Source organism: Prionailurus viverrinus, chromosome A2 (assembly GCF_022837055.1).
Source record: "Prionailurus viverrinus isolate Anna chromosome A2, UM_Priviv_1.0, whole genome shotgun sequence".
NCBI classification, from domain to species: Eukaryota; Metazoa; Chordata; class Mammalia; order Carnivora; family Felidae; genus Prionailurus; species Prionailurus viverrinus.
In genome coordinates this window covers 22,554,015-22,579,017 of record NC_062562.1, presented here as the reverse complement: position 1 = coordinate 22,579,017, position 25,003 = coordinate 22,554,015, and the positions used below count along the sequence as shown (strand labels likewise).

General features: G+C 42.8%; 2 protein-coding genes across 2 annotated transcripts in view; one reads left to right on the top strand and one right to left on the bottom strand.

Annotated features, from left to right (window-relative positions):
- The window catches only part of CACNA2D3 (calcium voltage-gated channel auxiliary subunit alpha2delta 3), an 865,909-nt gene that overhangs the window by 128,875 nt on the left and 712,031 nt on the right, over positions 1–25,003 (bottom strand). The gene's annotated exons all lie outside the window — the stretch shown is intronic.
- On the top strand, positions 544–10,039 carry LRTM1 (leucine rich repeats and transmembrane domains 1). Its single transcript, XM_047850750.1, has 3 exons — positions 544–596; positions 3,372–3,968; positions 9,606–10,039. Exons 1-3 carry the CDS (start codon positions 590–592, stop codon positions 10,037–10,039), a joined length of 1,038 nt encoding a protein of 345 aa, XP_047706706.1. The 5' UTR covers positions 544–589.

The window sequence follows — 25,003 nt, the reverse complement described above, 5'->3', positions numbered from 1 at the left end:
CAGCAGGCCAATTTGTCCTCATATTACACACTCTGCTGGCTCTGTTGCTAGACCCCCAGATCGAGGAGCCACGGCGAGCGTCCCCCAACCCGACGGGGGTTGACACAGCATGGTTAATAAGTCAACAGAATTCAGAAGCCACCACCGGATTAAGAAGGCAGTTTTATTTCGGTGCCCTGGACTTCAAGCAGATTAAATAATCAAAAAGGCTGAGCCATCGAGGTCATGTTTGAATGCTACAGCTGTTCACTGAGGTTTGACAAACATTCTCTCTGGGGCTCGCCATCTGAATGGGAAAAGCAAGGGTGATCTTGGGGAGGCCGACACTTTAAGAAAGAAGAGGGGCCCAATCAAAAGATCCTCTTATGGAAAACAATCCCAGCCAGATGGAGACGGTGGAAGCATTGCTTCAATAAGCAGTCTCCTGGAAGCCACAACCCTTTGCTGCATTGAAGAAAAAGCACAAGCGCGATTCAGAAAAAGTGAATGACAAGCTGGGCTCTGGGTTTGCCATGCCCTCGGTTTGTCGATCTGCAGATTAATAGAGGTGGGCCACGGGTTCAGCAAGGAAGCTTGCGGAGATTCAGTCATGAAAGGTGAGCCATGATGAATCCCCTCCTGCCTTAGAAAAGTTCTCTGTCCGTGAGAGGAAAGGGGTCCCTTCTGCAAGGTATCTGTGGGAAGCCTACTTCCAGGTTGTATCTCTCTAAAGACCAAACAGATTGAGAAAATGTCTCTAGTGGGGAATGTGTATTTGTGCCACGTTGGGTCCAAAGAAGGGTGTGGGGACAAATGTGCTCAGCTATCGTTGGATATGTAGTCGGCCTGCTGCAGGCCATTTCATAGAAAATACAGTGCTTCAAGTTGGAGTTCATATATCGTCCCCTTGGGCAGGTGGGGGAGTGGGACCTAAGGAAGAAGGAACAAGCTGGATACAAGCTCAGAAGGACAAGGCTTTCATTAATAGATTAGTGGACTCTGTGGAAATCCTGTTCTCTGGCTTCAGATTAGATTTTGTGCAACTAATTGATGCCTGAGCCCCACAGTTAAAGTGGAGGCATTGACTCTTCTCTCCCAGGAAGATGTGTTGGCTTTGAAAAGAGTCATTTAGATTATTTGCAAAATTACAGAAAGGGAAACAAGGATTTTGCTCTTTTGTATTTTGGAACAGGGAAGGGGACTCTGATGTTCTATATCCCTTGAGCTAAACTAAATGAAGCAGAATTTTCAGAAGACTCTCCACATATCTTCCCTGTTGCCCTAGGCACTGTTCATATCAGTAGAGAATTCAGAGGCCCAGTGCATTGGACAGCCACATTGTCTATTTCCCTACTCAAGGCCCAAAGCAAACAAACAAACGACCTCTTCTAAAAGCTCTCTCTATACGTAGACAACATCTTGAGTTTTAAATATTATGTGTGGCCTTGTGAATTCCTCTGCCAATTTAACAAAATGTCCTTGCCATATTTTGAAATTCAAATCTCTGGAACAAAACAGGAAGAATTATAGCTACTCTGGCAGTATCTAAAAAAATGTCAACCCAGCATCCTCTCTGAACTTTGTGAGGAAGCTCCTGTTGATTCCAGAGACCCTCTTCGTAATTTCTGCATGGTCAGGTTGTCCCATGCAAGGCCGCTCTGTGCAGCATCATCTGTAGTGAAGGCAAGCACCAGCAACTCAAATGCCCACCAGTAAGGGAATGGCTAAATATTAAATCTGGCATGGTGTCACTGCGGAATTGCCTATAGCACTTAAAAGGAATGAACAAACCCTCTAGATATCTGCATGGATAGGTCAGCTTTGAGTGAACAGAGTAAATTGCAGAATGAGATGTGCCAAGGACTATATTTATGTAGTCTTAAAACACACTATATAAAACATCATGTAGCGTGTGGGTGGGGGGTATAAAAGTTTTACAGGTGGTAAAACATAGCAGATAAGGATCCTGGCAGACTCCGGAAGCAGACTGGGTTCAAATCACGATTCTGCTACTCATTGTCTATGTGACCTTGGACAAATGATTTAGCTTCTCTGTGCCTCAGTTTCCTTACCTTTATAACGGGGATAATAATGAAACCAGATTTACAAGGTCATGAGGATTAAATGTATAAGATTATATATATAATGCACTTATAATGGTGCCTGGCTCAAAACATGGGATACATGACTGTTTGCTATTGTTGTTGTTATGAAGTATTGTTTGTTAAAGGCCTAGAGGGATATATTGGTGATGGTAGGGGTGAGGAGGGTTCATGCTGGAAAACATCACTTGGGTGCTAATCAAAGGGATTTCAGTAATGCTTTGTTTCTTTAAGTTAAAAGAAAAAAGAGGTGAAAAATATGACAAACTATGAATGATTGACAGAACTTTGTTATAGGAATATGGGTGTTTGTTACATGCTTTTCTGCATTTTTAAAATCTCTTGAATAAGAAGTACAGATGATAATCATTCATGGAATTATACTTGCAAACACGACATCAATATATAGGAATACTGTAAACCTACCCTATCCAATATGGTAACCACTGCCACCATGTGGCTATTTAAATTTAAATTAACTAATGGGGCGCCTGGGTGGCTCAGTTGGTTAAGCTTCCAACCTCAGCTCAGGTCATGATCTCACGGTTTCTAAGTTCCAGCCCTGCGCCGGGCTCTGTGCTCACAGCTTGGAGCCTGGAGCCTGCTTTGGATTCCCTCTCTCTCTCTCTCTCTCTCTCTCTCTCTCTCTCTCTGACCCTCCCCTGTTCATGCTCTCTTTTTCTCAAAAATGAATAAATGTAAAAAAATTTTTTTAATAAATTTAAATTAGTTAAAATTAAATACAAATAAAAATTCAGTTCCTTGGTTGCAGTAGTCGTGTTTCAAGAGCTCAGTAGCCACATGCAGCTAACAACTACCATACTAGACAGCAAATACAGAGCCTTTCCATCACCACAGAAAGTTCCATTGGACGGCACCGATCTGGAGCATACCTTTTGGAAATATGAATATCTCACTGACCTGCTATTTTTCTAAACTTCTGTCCTCATATAATTCTGCTGCACCCTACAACAGGCATGTGCCCCCCAAGATTTTTTTCACCTTTCTATTTGACAGTCTTCCATCTCCCTATTACTGAGCCACCAAGAAAGTGTTTTTCCCGAGGCCTCTGACCATAGTTAGCACAGAGTGTGCAACAGCTGACCACGCTGGGGAGGAACCCAGCCCAGCCTGACTTTCCTAAGTATGGGGAGTGACAGAATGTCTCGTACAGGTAGATGTAGATGTTAGCTGGCTCCGAGTCACCGTACTTGTGATTTCAAAGGGGGGACAAACGCTGACATCACTTACAGATTGGTTCTGATCTCAATTTCTTTTCGTTGCTTGCAGGTGAACTGCTTCTGCTTTCCAGTGTGATCTTCCTGCTCCGGGTGGTGTGTGGCTGCCCCACGAGGTGCCGCTGTCACTCACCCTCACGGTCTGTAGACTGCAGCCGGCAGGGTCTGGCTGAAATCCCTCCCGATTTGCCTCCTCAGACCCTAGCGCTGCACTTGCAAGATAACCAGATACACCAGCTCCCTGCTTTTGCATTCAGGTCGGTGCCACACCTCAGGACCCTGAACTTGTACAACAATTCCCTTTCAGATCTGGCCCCTGGAGTCTTCCATGGACTTCAGCACTTGCAGGTCTTAAACCTAACCCAGAACTCCCTGCATTCTCTGGAAAGCAGACTTTTCCATTCCCTCCCACAGCTGCGGGAGCTTGATTTGTCATCAAACAACATAAGCCACCTTCCCATATCCCTGGGTAAGCCTTGGGAAAACCTGACGGTATTTGCAATTCAACAAAACCAGCTTCAGCAGCTTGATCGAGAGCTCCTAGAATCCATGCCCAACGTGAGGCTTTTATTTCTCAAGGACAACCTCTGGAAATGCAATTGCCACCTGCTCAGTCTTAAACTCTGGCTGGAGAAATTTATCTATAAAGGTCAGTAACGTCTATCTGGAACCTCTCATCTATGTGTTACCGGCCTAGGATGAACCTCATCTGTTGTCTGCATTAGAAGGAACATCGAGGAGTGTGTGAGGGGCCAGTGTAAGCTTTTTCACACTGATGTCATTTCATGGTATGGCAAGAGAGGCAGTGAGTCATTAGAGACTGTTTAAATTCAGGATTTAAATGCATCTACAAACATGATTCACGGAGACAACTTTCCACTTTTTGATTAACAACATTACTTATCTGAGAGCTGCAGGCCCCTAAGAAGGAGGGAAATTCAGTCACCCCCTCAATAACTGCTCAGCTCCAAAGTGGCACCAAACTCTAATTTTCAAGTGTGATCCAGCCTGGTATCTCTCCTTGGGAGTTTCCCCCTGTGTATGCATCTGCCAATTTGATAGCTACAAATCTTCCCTAAGATTATCCCTTCTGCTTTAGCAAATACCACTGTTATTGAAATTGGATGCAATAGGGACCCCTCTCTAAAGTTCTTTACTATTTCTTCACCAGATGATAAAATCAAAGAAAAAGAATCTAGAATATTAAAGATGGGGGCTCTGGAAATCACCCAGAGGGTCACCAAACTACAGCCCAAGGGCAAAATCCAGCCCCAGTCCTGTTTTTGTAAATATTTATTGGGAGACATCCAGGCTGATTTATCATGTCCTTAGCTGTTTGCACTATAAAGGCAAAGCTGAATAGTTGTGACAGAGACTATTTGGCAAAGCTTAAAATATTAACTATTTGGATCTTTATAGAAATAAAGTTTTCCAAACCTTCTAACTCAATGCTAGCCTATAATCAATGGGAAATGGAGGCCCAGAGATGATCAGTGACTTCTCCAAAATGACGGAGTAGAAGCACAGATAAGAATAGCATGAATGACTGTTGGGTCTTGGCCGTACATTCTTTCCTCTATAGCACAATGCTTCTTTCCTCTTAATTTTCAAGCATCATTCATTCATTCATTCATTCATTCATTCCTATACTTGAGTGCCACTTATGTGCCAGGCACTTTTCTAGGCAATGAGAAAATGTGAACAAGAAAATCTCTACTATCATGGAGGTTACAAGCTGATAACAGAAACAGATGTTAAATAAGATGGCCAATAAATATCTAAGTTCAGACAGCACTTGGCACTGGGAAAACAATGAGGAAGGGTGAGGGGAGAGTCAGTGATAGGATGGGGGTCCCACTGCAGACAGGAAGGACAGGAAAGACCTCTCCAAGGAGGTGACATGGGTGAGCAGAACCTGTACAAGGAGGAGAAATGAGCCATTCGATAATTGGGAAAAAGGATAGAAAGTGCAAAAGCTCTGACAGGGGAGTAAGCTTGGCTTGAGTGAGAGACAAAAGAGGGACGAAAAGTGGCTAGAACAGAGGAGGGGGCTGAGAGAGCAGAGAGATGAGGCAACACAAGTACTCAGGGGCCAGATCAGGTAGGAATGTGCAGAGCGGGCTGAGTCATTTGGATTTTATTTTAGATGAAATGGAAATCCCTTAAAGAATTCTAGTCAAGGGAACAATATCTAATTACATGTCAAAAGGTGACTCTGGTGACTCTAGGGAGAACAGACAACAGGCTGCAGAAGCAGCAGCAAGGGGATTAGGGGAGAAACTGATTTCAGTCACCCAGGGAAAAGAAGATGGTAGCTCAGACCAGTGTTACGAGAAATGACCAACTTTGGGAGATACTTGGAATACTGAACAGATAGAAATTGCAAATGGACTGGAATGGGAAATGAAGAAAAGAGAGATTATGGGAAATTCAATTTGTATTGTCCTGTAAGATTAACCACATAAATAGTGATGCCAGGGGCTGATAAGGGACAGACCTCCACTTCCCATTGATTATAGGCTAGCATTGAGTTAGAACAGGTTGCAGTGCAGGTCTTGATGCTGCCTTCTTTGGCAAGTGGGCTAGTATATGGGGGAGACCATAAATCGAGAGTTGAATTTGGGGCGAGTCAAGTTCAGGATGCCCATTATATATCCAATATATACCCATATATATTATGGGTGCTGTTGAGTTGGTGGCTGTATGTTTGAGCCTCTAACTCAGGAAGCTATCAGAGCTATAGACATGAATTAGGGGATCAGAAAAGTCTGGATGGTTGTAGCTGTCACATAGAGGGAAGGCGGATAGAACACAATGTGAGTTCAGACATACAATACTGAACTAAGAATCCCTCTCAACAATGTAACAGCAAATAGCCTATCACTAGCCAAATAATCTTCAAGTTGACCTACAACAGGGGGCATGCAATGTGGCAAAAGTCGTTCTAATAAAAGGCTGCAATTAAAACTTTTCACACCTAGAGGCAAAGTGGCTTTAGCAATTGTGTTCTGACTAAATTCTAAGCATACACTAAACCATCACAGAAAGTTTTCATCAAAGAACATTTCTTGACAAAAGATAGTTGCCAGGTCCAGGATACTAGAAGCAGCATGGGCTAGAAGAAAGCTCCCCTACTCTGCCACAAACTCACAAACTTTGACCTCTGGGCACATTAATGTCCCTCCCAACCTCTCAGCATCACCAGGTGGAAGCTGACAGAGTTAAGCCAGAAAGTTCCTGGAGCACATTCTGATTCTCAGATTGCATCATGAACAATAGATACTGAATAAGGCAAAACAGATATTGGTCAAGACCTTATTTTTTAAAGGCTACATAAATAAATACAAACACTAACAGTATTAGTCAGGACAGGCTGGTGGATATGACACCCGTGTCAGTGATGAGCACAATTAAAGTCTGTTGCTTACTCTCGTTAGAACCAAGGGGCGAGGTGGGGCTGGGTCCCATGCAGTCATTCATGGACATAAGCCCCTTCCAGCTTCTGATGGTGCCACTTTACCACGTGGCCTCTAAGGTCACCATCAAGTGGGAATAGATCACATGGAGGATTAAGCAGGTGGTTTTGTGGCCTGAAAGTGGCATTCATTATTTCCATGGGCCAGAACTAAGTCCCCAACCTGACTACAATGGGTGGGGAAATTTTGCCTTCCTGTGGGCTCAAGAGCCAAAAAAATGCGCTTTCATGAATACCTACTAAACATCTCCTTCACAAAAGGAGGCACATAGATTTTGTAATCTGTATTCCTCTCTCTCCATTCAAGAGTATTCAAATCATCTTCTTGTCAATAGCTAACTCTAACATTTACAGTTAGGTATTGTGTTAAATACTTGACATACTTCACCCAACTGAACCTCAGAGTGATCTTGTGAGATGAATTTCACCATTACCCTCCCCTCCCACTTTCCAGATGAGCAAGCAGAGGCAAAGAATGACCAAGTACTTGCTTACGGTGGCACAGCTAAGTCACAGACTCAAAATCTGAATCCAATTTCTTCCAAGACACTGGTTAAGAGCTACCGGTGGCCAGATAGGGGATAATGAGGGCTCGGCAAGCTGCAGCTTCTTGCATTATCAGCTGCTATGAATCTAGAAGGGAGGGGGCCTTTCCCTTGATGACACTCAAGCTGTCATCAGCAGATTTGCCTTTTGGGGTCATGGCTGAGGAGATGGTAGTGGAAGGCTGGGAGGTGAATCCCAAGGACACAGCTGCACAGGTGACAGGGAGCTCTTGGTGGCCATAGCCTCTGACTTCCAGGATGTCCCTGGCTCCAGCCTGTGTATTTCCTCAGCACTCTGGGTCCCAAGGCCATGAGCCCCACCCTAATACTGATCATAAGGAAGCTTTAAACTGGAGAAGATACTGTGTAAGCCTGGAGTGATGGGATGGACCACCCCAGTCTAAGAATGGGTCAGCTGGTAGAATTGTTGGTCCCATGGCTGGCCGCCTTTCTTTCCCTGGGGGGGTGTCTCAGTGTTCTTTGGCCAGTTTAAATGTCATTACTTCTTCTCAGACTTCATTTCAGTCTCTGTGGCCTTCTGTCTTATAACAAGTTGCTGGGCAGAGGCATGAAATGGTCCATGAGACAGGGATCTATAGTCTCAGCATAGCCTAAGGGCACCTAGGGCTCATCAGGAGCAACCACCCTGTACCTCTGGCCTCCTGCATATGAGCTCAGGAAAGGAAGAAATACTTCTGATACCTTTTTGCTTTAGAGTTGGGGCTCTTGCCTCAGGGGATTACTGAAGAAGCCAGGAGGGACCTAAGAGACATTAGTCATAGGCCATTCAGTTTCAAGCAGTGGTGACCAAAAAGTATGGGTTGAATTTTGCCATAGCCACTAATCCCAGTGTGACCTGGGCCATGATAATGCTTGCACTACAAAATGGCTCCATCTACTCACAGGGCCTTGTAGGACTCTGCTTATGAGACCCAGACAATGGATGGAAGCTGTGCAACAGGTTATAATTACATTGAAGTGACCATCTCCTGCATGTGATTTTTCTCGCATAATTCCATAATCCACCTGTGGTGTGTACAAAGAACCTAACTTGGCCAAGAGTGGTGCCAGGCTTCACAGCCATCCTGGGGGAGGAGTTCATGGCAGCTGGGGGAGCTAAGCTGGGGGAGCTGAGGTCATGCAAGCCAAGTTCTGACTAGTCAAAGGGCCTAACTGAAGGTCATTGTGTTTACTCCACTGACCTCAAGAGGCTCCAGAGGAGAGGGAGAAAAGGGAGGAGGAGGTGGAGAGAGGCTGTGAGTGCAGTGGGAAAACTGGGATCAAGAGGAAGGGCAGGGTTTGAGTGCTGATCCACCCACTTATGGCCTGGGTGACCTTGGACAAGAATTACCCATTAGAGCACAGTTGTGAGGACTTCTCTAGCACCACTTTGTAAACTATCAAATCAGATACAAATACGGTGTTTTAATGGCAAAAGATCTAACCAGAGAAATCAATTTGCCAGAGGTCAAACAGTAAATCAGTGGTCATATGTGGCCAGAATGAAATCTGTTAGCTCAGTACTCTTTCTAGAAAACAATTGCTGGGCACCCAAATCCACCCCCCACCCCTGAACAACACTAGTCTACATACCTGAGGAAATCAATCACCTTACAGAGAATGGAAACTGGCTCTAATAACGTGCTGGAAAGTTCGGTACTCAAATTACTGAATGTTCCAAGGCCCGAGGAGACACATTAATTGTACTTAATCCCATGAATTAAACTAATATTACTGTCAAAGACACACAAACACTCAAAAGGCCATTGACCTTCCCTTTTGGCATCACTGAAGACAGGTGGTAGACACATGGGGTCTTTGTAATTAACACATAACATCACAGCAAAGGACATTTATTTCATTTACCTGTTGTTTCAGATTTCTGGTGGGAATTTGGTACAGTACCTGTCTCGTGGGGCGCGGTTCTTTGGGGGGTGGTGGTGATGAGTGGCAGGCATGTTGTGCCTCAGGTTGGCCTCCAGTTCCCCTTCTTGTCAGCTTCTACAGGGCTTTTCCCTCAGCATTTATCAGGCAGCAGTGACTTGGATTCTAACGAATTCTTGGTCATACATAATTGCCCATTTAGTGTGTAACGTTTCTAGCATTTAGCCAACTTAGAAATCCTAAAATTATAAAGTCCTTTGACTCCAAAGATGGGGAAAAAGGTGCTTTATAAATCATATCTACCTAAGCTTTTGCAGGCTGAGGATTTTGGAATCCAGTCCTACCAGGTTCTGTTGTCAGCCTTTGCTTTTGTTTTTTAAAGGGGGAATAACAGACAGTGTCACCTGTGCGTCACCCGACACCTGGAAGGGGAAGGACCTCCTGAAGATCCCTCATGAGCTGTACCAGCCCTGCCCTTTCCCTTCTCTGGGTGTGGGGACAAGGGGGGTGCAGCAGCTGGGTTCTGCCCACCGGCCGGGCCCCGGGTCTCCTGAGAGCCCCAGCACGGGGCAGCGAGACCACTCGGAATGTGAGCTCAAACCCAAGCCGAGGCCGGTTAACCTGCGTCACGCGGTGGCCACTGTCGTCATCACCGGGGTTGTGTGTGGGATCGTGTGTCTCATGATGCTGGCGGCCGCCATCTACGGCTGTACCTATGCGGCTGTCACAGCGCAGTACAATGGGGGGCGCTTGGCTCAGACGGACGAGCCTGTGAAGATGGAAGGGAAAGGGCCGCATGACCTCGCACAAGCCTGAAAGCCTCCACCTCAAAGAGGAAGAATCACGTTAGGCCAGAAGAAAGTGTGGAGTCGGGCTGATGCGTTCACTGTGACTGTCTCATTTTGCTTTTTTCAAAAGGAAAACAAAAAACATCCCCAGGGAAAAATTATGTTGAGATTTAAAAAATACCATGTTGAAACAGAGACAATACTTGTGCTCTGTGTCTGAGAAGTTACTGCAGTTACTCTGTGTGGGGGAAGGCCATACCCCGCGAAAGGGAAGATCTACCTCTCAGGTACTCTTCCCTGACTTACGTGGCTTTAAAGAGCATCAGAAATTCAAACACACGCACTAGTCAGCATTCCCGGGAGCTTTATGGTCCACTGGAAAACTGCCCAATTTTGAGTGCCTGGGAAGAAGCTGGCTATCTTACCCGAGGGGCACTGAATGCCTCTATAATTCAAATTCATGTGAGATCAGTGATACTTTTAGATGTTCTGCATGTTATATATTTAATGGGAGATTCTGTTGGTTGGGAATTGCATAGCTTGCCACAAGAGTCAGATTATATTTAATTTTCTAAATCAGAAAACCATTTGGGGCTTTCGAGGCCACAGAGGAAGAGGAGGGTTCCATGTCTGGATAATGGGACTCAGGCTCAGGGTCTGGGGAAGTTTTCTGATGCAAGGGTAAATAACATATAAACAAACACTAAGAGGATGGGGAGCTGGAATCCAGGGCACATGTTACCAGAAGGCTGTATCCACCAGGCGATTGGAACCTTCCATTTATAACTCTTACAGCAGGAACAAATTTAGGGTGGGCTGAGAGCAAGATAATGGCTTGTGTGTATCTGTATCTACACACATAGTGCACCGAGTGCACAGACTTGTACAACCACACCCACACATAAACATACTCGGAGCAATCAGTTTACCCACTAATGAAATGCAGCCGTGGCAGGGTGGAAGCCAGCAGCTGTTGACCACCACCCAGATTGTCTACTCAACACTCTGGGGTAGGAAGTAGGAAGGAAGTCTGGGGAGAGTGGAAATCATCAAGAGACTCAAGTTAGGTGGCAGCAGCCATCCTGAATATTGTTTGGGCCGAGGTTTAAAAAAATCAGGTGTGGCCTGCTTTACTCCATGGACACAGTCCTGAAGAGTTGCATGCAAAGTGAATTTTTGTAAATTAAATCATCATTTTAATGCAGTAGGGGAGCTCGCTATTTAAAGGAACCTTTCATGGAATCTTTCTGTAATGGCAATAATTGGCTCCAGATTTATGTATTTTGTAAATTTGCATTTTCTCATGTTAGGTTTTCTTAAAATGTCATCTACCTGCTCTCTCTCATGAATCCGTATCTCACACTTAGAGTCACCTGTTAGTATTAAAATCATTTTACAGAGAGGAGTTAAGGACATGTCAAAAGCAGAGAATGGCAAATATAGGGTCAGCTGTCCCTCCAGAGGCCTTGACAGACATCGCTAATCAATCCCAGCACTCCTCCCAGCTGAGCCTTGATGCAACACAGATGCCTTCTTAAGACAGCACTGTAGGCAACCAGAACTAATCAATTGGAATTGGTTCAAAGGATAAAACACATTTGCCATTCAGGGCACTGGCTCTACATTCACTCCTTCAGGCCATGTAAAACTCAGTTTGGATCCTAAATTAGTAGTCCATTCCCTAACCTGGAATGTGAATGGGAGGTCCACACAGGCAGGAGTTATTTTCTCCCTGTCTGATGCAGCCAGAGCCTTGGCCAATAGTATAAAGAGGCCAAGGGAAATACGCATGAACCTACCACAGCCCACCTTGCAGGACACACACCTATGCACCCCTAATCATCACAGAGGCCATCTACACCTGCCCACAGAGACTCACAACTAGTGTGGGCCCCACATACCACAAGCTAAAGATGGACCATCTTCTTAGAGCAGCAATTTTGCTAAATGATTTTCTGGGGGCAGCGGGGGAGGGGGGCACGTATCAACTTTGATGTTAATTTTTTTCTGAATGTTAAAATAAACCTCGATATGTTGAAAGTAGATTGAAAACTCATCATGGATTTTAAGATCAAAAACAGACCCCAGAGAAAGCTGGCTGTTCCAACAACTCCATCCCAAGCCCTGGGGCCTCTTTTCTGCTCTGCCTTGGGAGGCACTTCAGTGGGCAAGGCTAAGCATCCAGTCTAAGGACACAGTGGTTACTTCCAGGTGAAAAAACTCATTCTTGCCCTTGACCTGGGCTGTAAGTCCTTGGCCAAGAAGGCAACACAAGAAAGGAAATTTAGAAGATCTTTTCATATGTCGTCCCAATTTCACCAAACCTTTCCAGAGCTTGCATTAGGTACCAGGCACGGTGAGAGGTGTTTTTGTGAGCATCGGTCATGTAATCCTGGCAACCAGCTCCGAGATACTTGAACAAGTGTTACAAAAGCTGGGTGGTACCCAGGCCAATAACACGTGCTTCCTCTCACCACTGTGACTTAAGATCGTGAGTGCACAGTGTTCTGCCGGAGGTTTGGTGACACTGCAGGTCAACCCCGATCCCCCACCCACAGTGGTTACATGAGAGAGCTTCCAATATGCCGCAGAAAAGCCTGAATGTGGCTAGAATCCTCACTCATCAACACCCATGTCCTACTAGATTTCTAAGTACAGACGATAACTCAGGCAAACAGATTCCTGTTTTATGAATAGTCTTTAAGGCAAATGATTAAAACAATGCCTATGTATATTCAGATTTCGATCTTTTGCCTACAGTCACCACAAACAGCAGTTGGCAATGAAAATAATTACTTACCCTGAAATGTCAACAGCCTCTCAGCACAGAAAAATATAAATCAAATTGTTTAGATTAACAAATGCAGAGTTATCACTTGCTAATATGAGAAATGAAATGTTTCAACTACAAAAAACATCGCAGATGAAAGACCCAATTTGCAGGGTATTCTGTGAGAACCACAAATTATCTTTCACAATGACTACAGCTCATGAGGGGTAATTTGAAAACGCCTCATAGATTATTTTCAGCTGCTTATTGCTGCTGTCATATTCATAAATCCCCCTATACAAATGCCCTTCTATCATAGAGCCTTGATAAAGGCACGTTGTGGACAAAATTCATGCATGGTATGGATGGATTCTGAGAAAACCGTCTAAAATATTGTTTCTCATCATACTGAGTGGAACCGTATGACTACAGACTGGTGATTTTGGTCTTGCCTGAGATCACAAATTTACAATAGCAGGACCCAACGGATGCTACAGCTGTCTGAAGTGAGGCATATAAAAAGGAAGTATAAAGAATAGACCCTGCCTGCAAATAGAAACTGTAGAGAGAGAAGACCTCGCGGGAAACTGATGCCTGAAAAGCTTTTACAATTAAGGCAAATACCCCTGACTTGCAGGGAGAATGTTGTGCTTACGATGGATAAACTGCCCAGTGGACAACTGGGTGTTTTATTCTTCCTCACAAAATTCCAAGACTGAGAAGTGATTCACATGATTTCCTCCTGAAGATTCATAAAAGTCCAGTCCCATTACCCGAGTTAACCAAGTTACCCCAGAAATAAGACACTCTTGTCTTAGATCCTAAATATCAAAGGAAGTAGATAAATCAATTTCTAAAATAATCTATGTGTAGTACACATTAATATAACTATGACTGCTAGAAACCTATAACTTTTAACTGGAAATCAGGAAATAACTCTTTCTGGTTTGGTTAAACCCACTAGTGTATCCATTGCTAAATGTTAATGGACAGAAACCTACCAGCAAATGATGTTCCAAACCCTACATGGCATCACTGGGATGTGGTTTATATGCATAACTTTAGGGAACTATCAAAAGAGGGTGCACGCTCATGAGCAGGGAAGGGGCAGAGGAAGAGGGAGAGTGAGAATCCCAGGCAAGCTTGCTTGCTTGCTTGCTTGCTTGCTTGCTTTCTTTCTTTCTTTCTTTCTTTCTTTCTTTCTTTCTTTCTTTCTTATTGCTCTAATTGCAATGAAGTCTCAAAGAAACTCTATTTCCATTTGGAGAAGCAGCTTCATTGTCTACCACTCTCCTTTCAGATTCTTAACTTCTCACTCCACTGGTAGTAAATATCCATTTATTATCAGGATGTCACCAATTACAAAGGCCCATCAAGAAGACCCAGAAAAGGAACTAGAAGATTGGGAGTTGAGACAATCCCTAGAGAACATTTAGTTTAGACCTGACAAATTTGGGATAGCTGTGACCAGCCTCCCTACCCATGTTAGGCATTGAGAATAGATCACGGAAAATTCATCTCCTGAGCTCAGCCACTGCCTCAGAATCCTTTTAAATCTGTATTTTCAGTCCCCAGTACTGATTACCTAGAGTTAACAATAAAGATTAAACCTGTTTTCTACCCTGATATAGTTCTGTGTCCTTAGTTTACAAATGGGAACTAGAAGCATGGAAAAGGAATGGGACTTTTCCAAAGTCACACAGATAATTAATTATTGGCTTGACAAATGCAGGTGCAGGAGCATGGGGTTAACATGGATTATACAACCAAACCCCCATTATTCTTCATGCATTCTGTGTGAACCACAATATCAATATGAACTGATATCAAATATCAGTGTGAACCACAATAACAGACTATGGCATTATGATATTAATTATAGTCCTGCACTCAACGTTTATTGAGCACCCAATTTGTGCCAGTTGTTTCCCAAGTGTAATGCTTTCATTTTCTCTAAGCCTCGTATTGACCAAAACATGTAGGCATTTGGGGCGCCTGGGTGGCTCAGTCAGTTGAGCATCTGACTTAGGTTCAGGTCATGATCTCATGGTTCGTGAGTTTGAGCCCTGCATTGAGATCTCTGCTCTCTCTCAGTGCAGAGCCTACTTTGGAGCCTCTGTTTCCCCCTCTCTCTGTAACTTCTCTCTCTCTCTCTCTCTCTCTCTCTCTCTCTCTCTCTCTCTCTCAAAAATAAATAAACTTAAAAAATGTGGACATTTTACTGCTACATTACAGATAAAGAAACAAAATCACTGGATTTGGATTATTTGTTCAAGTTCACACCATTAGTAAGTAGTGGAGCAGGAATTTGGATGCAGGATCTGGACACTTTCTGGGATGTGGCTGGTTTGAAGAAGTCACAGTTGAGATGCTTTCCTGGCACTGCTAGCACTGACCTTAAAATATGGCAGAGAAAAGAAACCGATCCACCAGCCAGTGTGTCACTGCCAGAACTCTGGTCTCACCAAGACCTGGTAAATCAGATGAAAAGGCCGAGGAAAATGAAGGTCCTTATATCACCCATGACTCTGCTGAGCTGGAAAAGATGTTCTTAGAATGGGAATGTAGAAATTCAGCCACACTCTCTCGCAGCTACTTGAGAAAATGATGAAATTAGACGCTGCCTAATAAGAAGTGTTGCCCATTGAAATACTCATGAATACAAAGTTGAAAAAAAGTTATGAGGATCTAGAAACTGAGAATACAGGTCAATGAGATACAAGCCTCCAGGAGGGATGCCCAACATCCAAAGCAGAGATATGGCTCATCAGATAGATGAGTGGGATGCAAAGGAAGACAGTCTATGTACAACCTATCCTTATTCTGGTATCTTTCCTCTGAGACATGGACTTCACAAACCAGACGGAAACCACTTCCTCCCATATAAGATGTCTGAGAACATTTAAGTCCTACAACACCTGCCATTAAGACCTTGCTGTCTTCCTCCACCAGAGATGAAGAATCTCAACAGTGTAGCATATAATAGGATGATAAAATGAAGGGAGTACAATAAGATAAGCACAATGTAGGGGCTATAGCTTTTATCTATTGTTTCTTACAAGGAATGAAAACTACAGATGACTTTGGTTTACCTAAGTAGTCAGATCACCAGGCAGTAGGACATGGCATCTCTCACTGGTCCTGCAATGCCACTCTAGATGGAGGACACCTAGACACTGGACATTTGTTTAGGGGCTGTGCCTATCAACTAGCCTTCTATCTTAGTCTCCAAGGTGTGATCTGAAGTCAACAATAAGTGACCCCTGAGGGGAAGTCATTCACTCTGTCCATCAGCAAACATCCCATATTAAAAAAAAATTTTTTTTAAATGTTTATTCATTCTTGGGAGAGAGAGACAGAGTGTGAGCCTAGAAGGGGAAGAGAGAGAGGGAGACACAGAATCTGAAGCAGACTCCAGGCTCCAAGCTGTCAGCATAGAGCCCAATGCAGGGCTTGAACTCACAAACCGTGAGATCATGACCTGAGCCAAAGTTGGATGCTCAACTGACTGAGCCAACCAAGCATCCCGCAAACATCCCATATTTTATTGGTGATTAAAATTAAGAAAGAAACCTAAACAGAACCTTCTGAAAGATATTTTTAAAAAGGAACAAAGGCAGCATTGCCCACAAGATGCAGAAGAAGCATGAAAGATCTATTTCAAAAAATATCCTAGCACAATTTTTAAAGTTTCTGGTTGGATTTGGTGTACATTATACCCACTCACATTCCATTGGCAACAAGATGTCATATGGCTAAGTTCATACTTAAGGAGCACAGAATCATACAGTGTCCAGTAAGATGGCACAGGGAGTGACCTAGCAATAGGCAAGGATATTCACTCCCCTTATAAGAAAAGAAGGAGGGGCTCTTGGGTGGCTCTGTCGGTTAAGCGTCTGAGTCTTCATTTCAGCTCAGGTCATGATTTCACAGTTTGTGGGTTTAAGCTCCATGTCGGGTTCCTTGCTGACAGAAGCCTGCTTGGGATTCTTTCTCTCCCCCTCTCTCTCTGCCCCTCCCCTGTCTGTGTGCGCATATGTACTCTCTCTCAAAATAAATAAACTTTAAAAAAAAAGAAAGGAAGGAGTAAATAATTGCAAACAATCATAAAATAATGACAAATAATAAAATAATAATGGCTAATAATAGTAAATAATAAATGAATAAAATCTTCCATAGTCACCATCAGAGGTACAGAAGAAACATTAGGACATATTGAATCAGTGATATAGAACACTATTACAGGCATATTCACTCCTGGAATTCAAAAGAAAAAATAGAGATGAAAGCAACAGAAGATGATAGAAATGAAGGAGAAATGGTAAAGAACTAAAATATGGATACTTGGTTTTCCCAATAAACAGATTAGAACCTGCCAAACAGAAGGAAAGAAAATCTGAGAAGACATCTTTCCTGAGCTAAAGAAAAACTCCAATTATATAGATTGAGAAGGGCTTCCTATAAGAGAGATCAATGGAAAAAATATTAAAAGTTAGTCTAGCTTATTGCCTGGTACATGAAAGTCTCAATCAGTATAAATTAGAGAAAAAACACATAAATTAAACAAATGGATTCTGGTAAAATTTTCAAACTTTAAAGAAAAAATTAAATATTCCAAAGTCTAGAAACTAAACAAAAAAAACGACACTTAACAAGGAACCAGACTGAGCTTGCAATTCTCAGATACGCAACCGTTTAGGGAGCATGCCATCCATGCATTGTTTTTGAAGAAAAATGACTCAAGACCTACTTTAATTGATCAAGGGATGAATTATAAAAACAAGGGGAAGGGGAAGGGGGAGGAGAAATGTGAGAAGAACTGAAAAATGTGGAGTCCTGCCATTCAAGTGCGAGCAATAAGCACCAAATCAGTTAAAGTTAGGGGTATGTCTGGTTTAGTTAATATGGTTACAAAACAATGCAAAGTCAAATAATTTGATAAATTTGTAAGCACCTTCTGCATGCCAGGCAATTTTCTAAGTATCAGAGATGAAGGAGGGAATAAGAGCTATAAAGCATATGCCCCATGGAACTTAACATCTCCCAGAAGGAGAAGATAATGACATAAAATCTATGTACATCAAGTGGTGGAGAAGTAGGTATGACGGGCACAGAGTACTGGGGATATGGGAGAGGAAGAGTTTCTGTTTTATACTTGGTGATCATGAAATCCCCTCAGAAAATAGTTGAGCAGAAACCGGAAGGAGAAGATAGAACCAGTGGTGAAGATATCTGGAGGGAAACTGTCCCAGGGAGAAGGCACAGCAGGTCCAAAGGCCCTGACATATGAGCACATTTAATGTGTTTGAAGAACAGTGTAAAGGTAATGTGGCCAAGTAAACAAAAGTAGAGGCAGAAGGAGCTGAGGTTAGAGGGTAATGAGGAGTCCAATCATGTAGGACCCTGTGGGTTGTGGCAGCTTTTCAGATGATTCTTGAAGGTACTCATGCCCTTTTTGAACTGCCTCCCCTTGAGGGTGGGCTGGAACCAGTGACTTGTTCTAGCAAAAAGAATATGAGGTACACATCATAGAATATCACTTCCAGGACTAAGTAACAAAAAAACTCTGGCTCCCATTGTGTTCATTCTCTCCTGCTTGTTCTGAGGAAAGTCAACACCTGTGGAGACAGTCACATGGTGAGGATGTCAGGATGGTGGCTGACCAACAACCAGCTGCTAAGCTTCTCATGAGTGACTGCGGAAGCATTTCCTCTGTTTGCTGAGCCTTCAGATAAGACCACAGCCCCAACAACATTTTCGCTGCACCCTCGTGAAAGACCCTGGGCCAGTACCTTGACTGCAGCCTTTGTGAGAGACCCTGAGCCTGATGACCCAGTTAAGCTTCACCAAGATCCCTGACTCATGGAAACTATAAGATAATAAATGTTTGTAGCTGGATTCCATAATGTGGAGGTTATAGGTGACCTTGAGAAGTGCTTCACTGCGGATGAAACTTGTCTGGGGTGGGTTCTGGAGAGAATGAAGGAGGGGACATGTGGAAAAATCCTATGGCATAAGAGACCTAGAAATGCATGACACAAAATAATTCAATAACAAAAATAATTTTGGCTTAAAAACCTGACTATACCAGCACAAATCTGGAAGTTGGTAGGAGTAGGCTAGTGAAGCAAAAGCATGGAAAATGACCATACACTATGGTTTCATTCCAAAATTTTCTTTTTTTTGTTTAAAGACAATCATACACTCCCATCGGCCTCACCCTGGTCACATATAATTTGTTCTTAAAGTAGGAATGACAATTAGACACTTATCCTGGTCTCATGTAGAAATTTTCATCCAGAATAGAACCCAGGAGCTCTTGGTGGGTGCAAGTCTCTGATCCGCACTGTCCCCCTTTCCCACCACCAACCAGCCAAAGCATTTTCCATGAGTAAGAGAGTCCTCGGACTGACTGGCAGAGCATTTATGTTCCTACTGCAGACTCTGCTGATGTCCATCCTTCTCCTCCAGGAGGGGAGATTCAGGTCAGCTCACTTTTCCTCTGTGGGCACTTGACTTAGCATGAGTCACATATTCTAGTCTTAAATAAGATCAAGATCCCAACAAGGTCACTAGGAGATTTGCCTGGATAAAGGCAACTAAATAAATCCCCAAATCTCTCATGATCCATGCTGGGGGGGGAAAAAAATCCCATAAACTGTTTTCCACCAAAGCATGTGAGGGCATTTCCAATGCTCTACCGAGCATTATGCTGATTACACTGTTCAGAGGTTTATAAACTAGAGCGAAGATTAAGTAAATCACTGTCTTGACTGACAATGAGAGCATATATTTTTAGAACGCTTAGGATCTTTGATTGGGATTTCTGTGTAACCACATATACAAAAACATTAGGCACAACTGATGGGCACCTTCTGATACATGAAGCTCGGTCTTCAACATTTACTTACATAGCCTCTGATTTAAAAATCCACTTCATTTTTATAAAATAAAAAGATGTTAAATAAATGAAGGAACAAATCAGTGTTTTGTGTTTTTAAAAAAAAAATAGATTGTGACATATTTTTTTCTAAAGCAAGATTGGCAACTTTTGTCTATAAAGAGCCAGGTATTAAATATTCTTAGCTTTAAAATACACATTTAAAAAAAAAAGGGTGGCTCGGTTGGTTAAGCGTCTGACTTCGGCTCAGGTCATGATCTCATGGTTTGTGAGTTCGAGCCCCGTGTCTGGCTCTGTTCTGACAGCTCAGAGCCTGGCACCTGTTTCGGATTCTCTGTTTCCCTCTCTCTGCTCCTTCCCACTCACACTCTGTCTCTCAAAAAATGAATAAATACACATTAAAAATTTTTTATATATTCTTGGCTTTATAGTCCATATGGTCTCTATCCAACTACTGAGGTCTGCCATTTTAGCAGAAAGGCATCCATAGACAATAAGGGCATGGCTGTATTTCAATAAAATGTCATTTACAAAAACAGCTGGTAGACATCAAAGTACTTATATCCAGAATATGTAAGGAACTCATATCTCAATAATAAAAAGACACATAATGTAACTTAAATATGGGCAAAGGATCTGAAAATAAATTTCTCTTATGAGCAAATTCAAGTAGCACATGAAAAGATGCTCAGCATAATTAGTTATTAGGGAAATGCAAATCGTTTCACACCCACCAGGATGGCTAAAATAAAGAAGACAGACAATAGCAAGTGTTGATCAAGATGTGGAAAAATTGGAACCCTCATACGTTGCTGGTGAGACCGTAAAATGGTGGAGCCACTCTGGAAAACAGCTTGATAGCTCTTCAAAATATCAAACATAGAATTACCATATGATGCCAAAATTCCACTCTTAGGTGTCTACACAAGGCAAACGGAAATATGTGTCAACACAAAAACTTGTCCATGTCCACTGTCCATGAGTGTTCATATCAACATTATGAATAGCTAAAAGGTGGGAGCCCAAATGTCCATAAACTGATGAATGGATAAATAAAATGGTGTATGTACAAACAATAGAATATCATTTGGCAATACAAAAAAAACCCCAAAGTATTGACACATGCTACAATATGGATTGACCTTGAAAACATTAAGCTAAGTAAAAGAAGCTGATCACACAAGGCCACGTACTGTTGTGATTCCATTTATCTGCAAAGTCCAGAAAAGGCAAATCCATAGAGACATAAAGTAGATTTGTGGTATCCTGTGGCTGGGGTAGGGAATAAGATATCAAGAATGAGACTGTGTGTGTACAAGGGGTTCTTTGTGGGATGTTGAAATTGTTCTAAAATTAGATTGTGGCGATGGTTGCACAACTCTTTCAATACACTAAAATCCAATACACTGTATACTTTATGTGGGTGAGTTTTTACAGTATGTGAAATATATCTCAATGAAGCTATAAGAAAACCAAACAAAATAGACTGCAGCCTAGATTTGGTCCCATGGGCTGCAGCTGGCCAACCTCTGGGTACATGGGGACATGAAAGTGTGAGTTTCAAAGTTTTGTGAAACATGTCAAGATACTGTAATGGTATTTCCTATGCAAGTTCTCACGGAGAACAGCACATGACAATAAGCACTGGCTAGTGAGTAGTGGCGGGTGTAGCCAACCATCATTCTAACAACAGAAGCAATAGTAATGACAGTTTAGCAGCTACTCATGATTGAGCATTCACTGGAGGCATTTGCCAAACACTGTACGTGTATTTATTTATAAGCAAATTTATTTCTCTCAACAAGAACCCCAGAGGTCCCCCAAGACAGCATCTGGGTGTAAGTAATTCTCCATTATCAGTCAGTTCTTTCCTTTTCTGTGATGATGAAACAAATCCCCATCTTTAAAAACTAGGCTGTTAGAAATCCGGCTGAAGCACCAGTCAACCTCATTTTACAAGAGGGGCGAAACGGCCCTGGGCTCACTGCCAAACCCTCGGTTCACATTGGCTTTAATGCCCAAATCACACCATGACCTCAAAAAGAAGGGTCTTTGCTTGCTGATTCAGAACACACACAAGCAGGGGTGAGGACCTGTTATCCGAAAGTTCTGCTGCTGATTTTTGGGTGGAGGACATGTTGGAGCTTTTGATAAGGTTTATAAAAGGACGGTGACTCTTGGCAGTGAGTGTCCTGGAGAGTTAGCACATGGGATCCAGTTTCTCAAACTTCTGGGCTATTTTTATTCCTGGAGCAGAAGTCCTTACCGCGCCCCCATCCCTGGCTACCATGGCATGCGGGGCAGCTGTTCTCTGTGGCAGACTTGATCTATGGCATAATTAGTAGCTACATCATTAATCCATTTCTATGAGGTTTGCTGTTGTCAGTCATACTGGCTTAGACCTCTTTTTGCCCCTGCATTGCTCCTGTTTGTCAGCTTAAAAAAGGAAAGAGAGAGAAAGAGAGAGAGAGAGAGAGAGAGAGAGAGAGAGAGAGAGAGAACCAAATGCCAAACATATAGAAAAGCCCTATCTTATAGCTAATATTTATAATGAAGAACTGCCTTGGGTTCCCCACCTCTCCCTGGGTCATCTGCCCACCTGCCCATCAGTCCTGCTTTAAGATCCCAGCAAATACCCCTGAAACCCGAGAGGCTTGTCCGTGTCTCAGAGTACCCACCTGGAACGTGGCTACAACATGTGTGAGGGATCTCATTCAAGATTCCTGGACAAGTTTGTTCTGTCTGCCTGGAATGCCCTGCCCACAGATCTTTGCAGATGGCTGCATCTCACCATTTAGGACTCTGCTCATGTCGGGCCTTCCCTGACCCACCCTATCCCGATCTGGAGAAGCACTGCCCCTACCACACAGCCAAACGTACATGTGTGAAAATGGGCACACATCCCTGCCTTTGCCACTGCCAGCCTCACCTCATCTCTTTATCCTGGTCTATTCTCTATAGAGCATTTACCACTACCAGTCTGCCTGGCTCCTTCCCCCCTCCCTCCCTCCATTCATGCAATACTTGTCTGTGGTCTATATCTCCTACACATATGGAAGCTCTCCATTGGCAGCAACTTGGTTTGTCTCAGTATCTTCAGGGAGTGCCGTGGCATCTGGGTGGAAGGATTCTTCCTTGGGCAGCTGTCCCCCGGCCTCCGGGTACGGCATGCTGACGGCGCCCTCCTATCGTATCAACCAACAATCCCTCAATACACTCCACAGTGATGTCTAGGGTGGCTGTTCACAGCTGTATCCCCAGCACAACATACACGGTAGATGCTAGATACACATTTACTGAATAATTTAATTACACAATAAAAAAAATAAAACAAAATCATTTATAAAGGAGCCCAAGAAGGGAAAGCAGTGAATTTGAAAGCACTAAAAGTTGACATTTGCCTGTCATTTCTCAATCTCTCCCCTCCTGACATTTTGGACCAGATAATTCCTTGTTGTTTGGAGGGGCTGTCATGAGCCTCAGAGGATACATAGCAGCATTCCTGACCTGGACCCACTAGAGGCTGGTAGCACCCCCCTTTAGCCAGTTGTGACAAAAACGTCTCTGCATGCAATCAACTGCCCCATGGGTGTGAGGGAAGTGACCCTGGTTGAGAATTACTGGTTTAATCAGTAAGTACTAAATGTCTGCGGAGATAAAACACTCCCTTTGCTCAGATCTGACAAACTAGAGGCTTATCTACGCACACTTGACTCAATTCCTGCCACACTAGATAACTCATTTATATCAAATATGTGAAATCCCATCAAAGGAATGTTGTTAAACTAAGTATCTGCCTATAACATTTTGCCAACATTATTCATCCAGTTCTAATAAAGAGTACATATGAAATAGTCCGTGCAGTTTAAATATCATATACCTGACAATAGATAGTGGTCAATGGGAATTTCATCTCTTTCCTAATTAGCTGGTTAAAATGAGATCATCTGTCCTAATATCAAGCATTCCCCTTATTATACTGTCTAGAATTATGCAAATTAGATCACATAACCCACATTTTCAAATTTCCCCCAATGAATGAATTTAACATGACCTGTGTTTCTTGCAGAGAAGCAGACCAGGAGGTCAGAGCCCTGCTCCCACTCAATTATTTATTTACTAAAAATAATCAAATTTTATACTTAAAATCTGTTTTAAAAACTGTTTCTGTAGGAAAACAATGCCTCCATGGTCTCTAATCTAGTTTTCTTTATGTTGATGATCAGATTGGCTATTATAAATATCACTTTAATGCTCAGACCTCAGAAAAGACATTTACTGACATAGAGATTAACTACTGGGCCAGCACAGCTGCCATTAGGATGGAGTACTACACAGTTTTTCTATTTCTTAAAATACCCATCATGGTCTGCATCATATCACCAGGACATGGATTGGAGTTTTAGCTGCTGCCTACTTCTCTTAGAGTTTCAGTCAAATACTGTGTTCCCATCATGTGGATGGTAAAACTTGTAAACTTATGGACCTACGCAGAGCAGATGAAAATGAAGCCCATTTTCCTTGATTCATCTACTGTTTTGACACATTTACCACATGTCAACCTCCTTTGTGCTCAGCGCTGGGGATAAAAAGGTAATTGGGACAGTCCTTGCCTTTGGAGAGGTTTTTCATTTCATTTAAGAAATCAAACTGGCACATTTGTAGAAGAGGTTTTAGATTTTGATGTGCTAAAATTTACATTTTAAAGCAAATGCAAAAAAAATCAGAATTTATTTTCTGTTATTTAAAAAATCCCCAATCCTGAACTTATTTAGAAAAACTGAGATTATGTACTGTGTATTGTTAGAGTCCAGAAGGACAATGGGGGGTGGAGGGGATCAGACAAACTGTCCAAGGAGGGAAGAAGTTCCCTGCATAGTTACACCTTCCCTGATGGCTCAATTCTTCCCTCTGTGCGTTTCTTTCTCTATGTCATTTCCATCCTCTAATGGTAGAATCAGTGCCTGTGACTGTTGGCCGATATGGCCCAGTGTCCCACGAAGAACAGCATAGGGAATTAACACCATGATCTAAGTAATTTATGGAACTCAAGTCAGTAATAACAAAATGAGGGCAAAACAGGTTTCTACAAGTTCAACTCAATTTATAGAATTCTTATTGAGGCTTAATCTACTATACTTCAGAACAGGGGTTCTGTTCTGAGGAACAGGAGGTGAAAAGAACAAAGTTTTTTACTTCCAGGACCTTCTAGGTAATTATCCAGCTTTTCTCTTCACCTGTCCTGTGTGGACATGGCTTTAAAAATAACTGCTATTTAACATGTGTTTGGAGGGAAGAAGGGAATGTCATTATGGAGCCTG

What these genes read in the sequence shown, in the direction of transcription:
- LRTM1 (XM_047850750.1), top strand. An exon ending in GGAGAAATTTATCTATAAAG is followed by an intron (nt 3,969 to 9,605) that starts GTCAGTAACGTC and finishes TGTTTTTTAAAG; the next exon opens with GGGGAATAACAGACAGTGTC.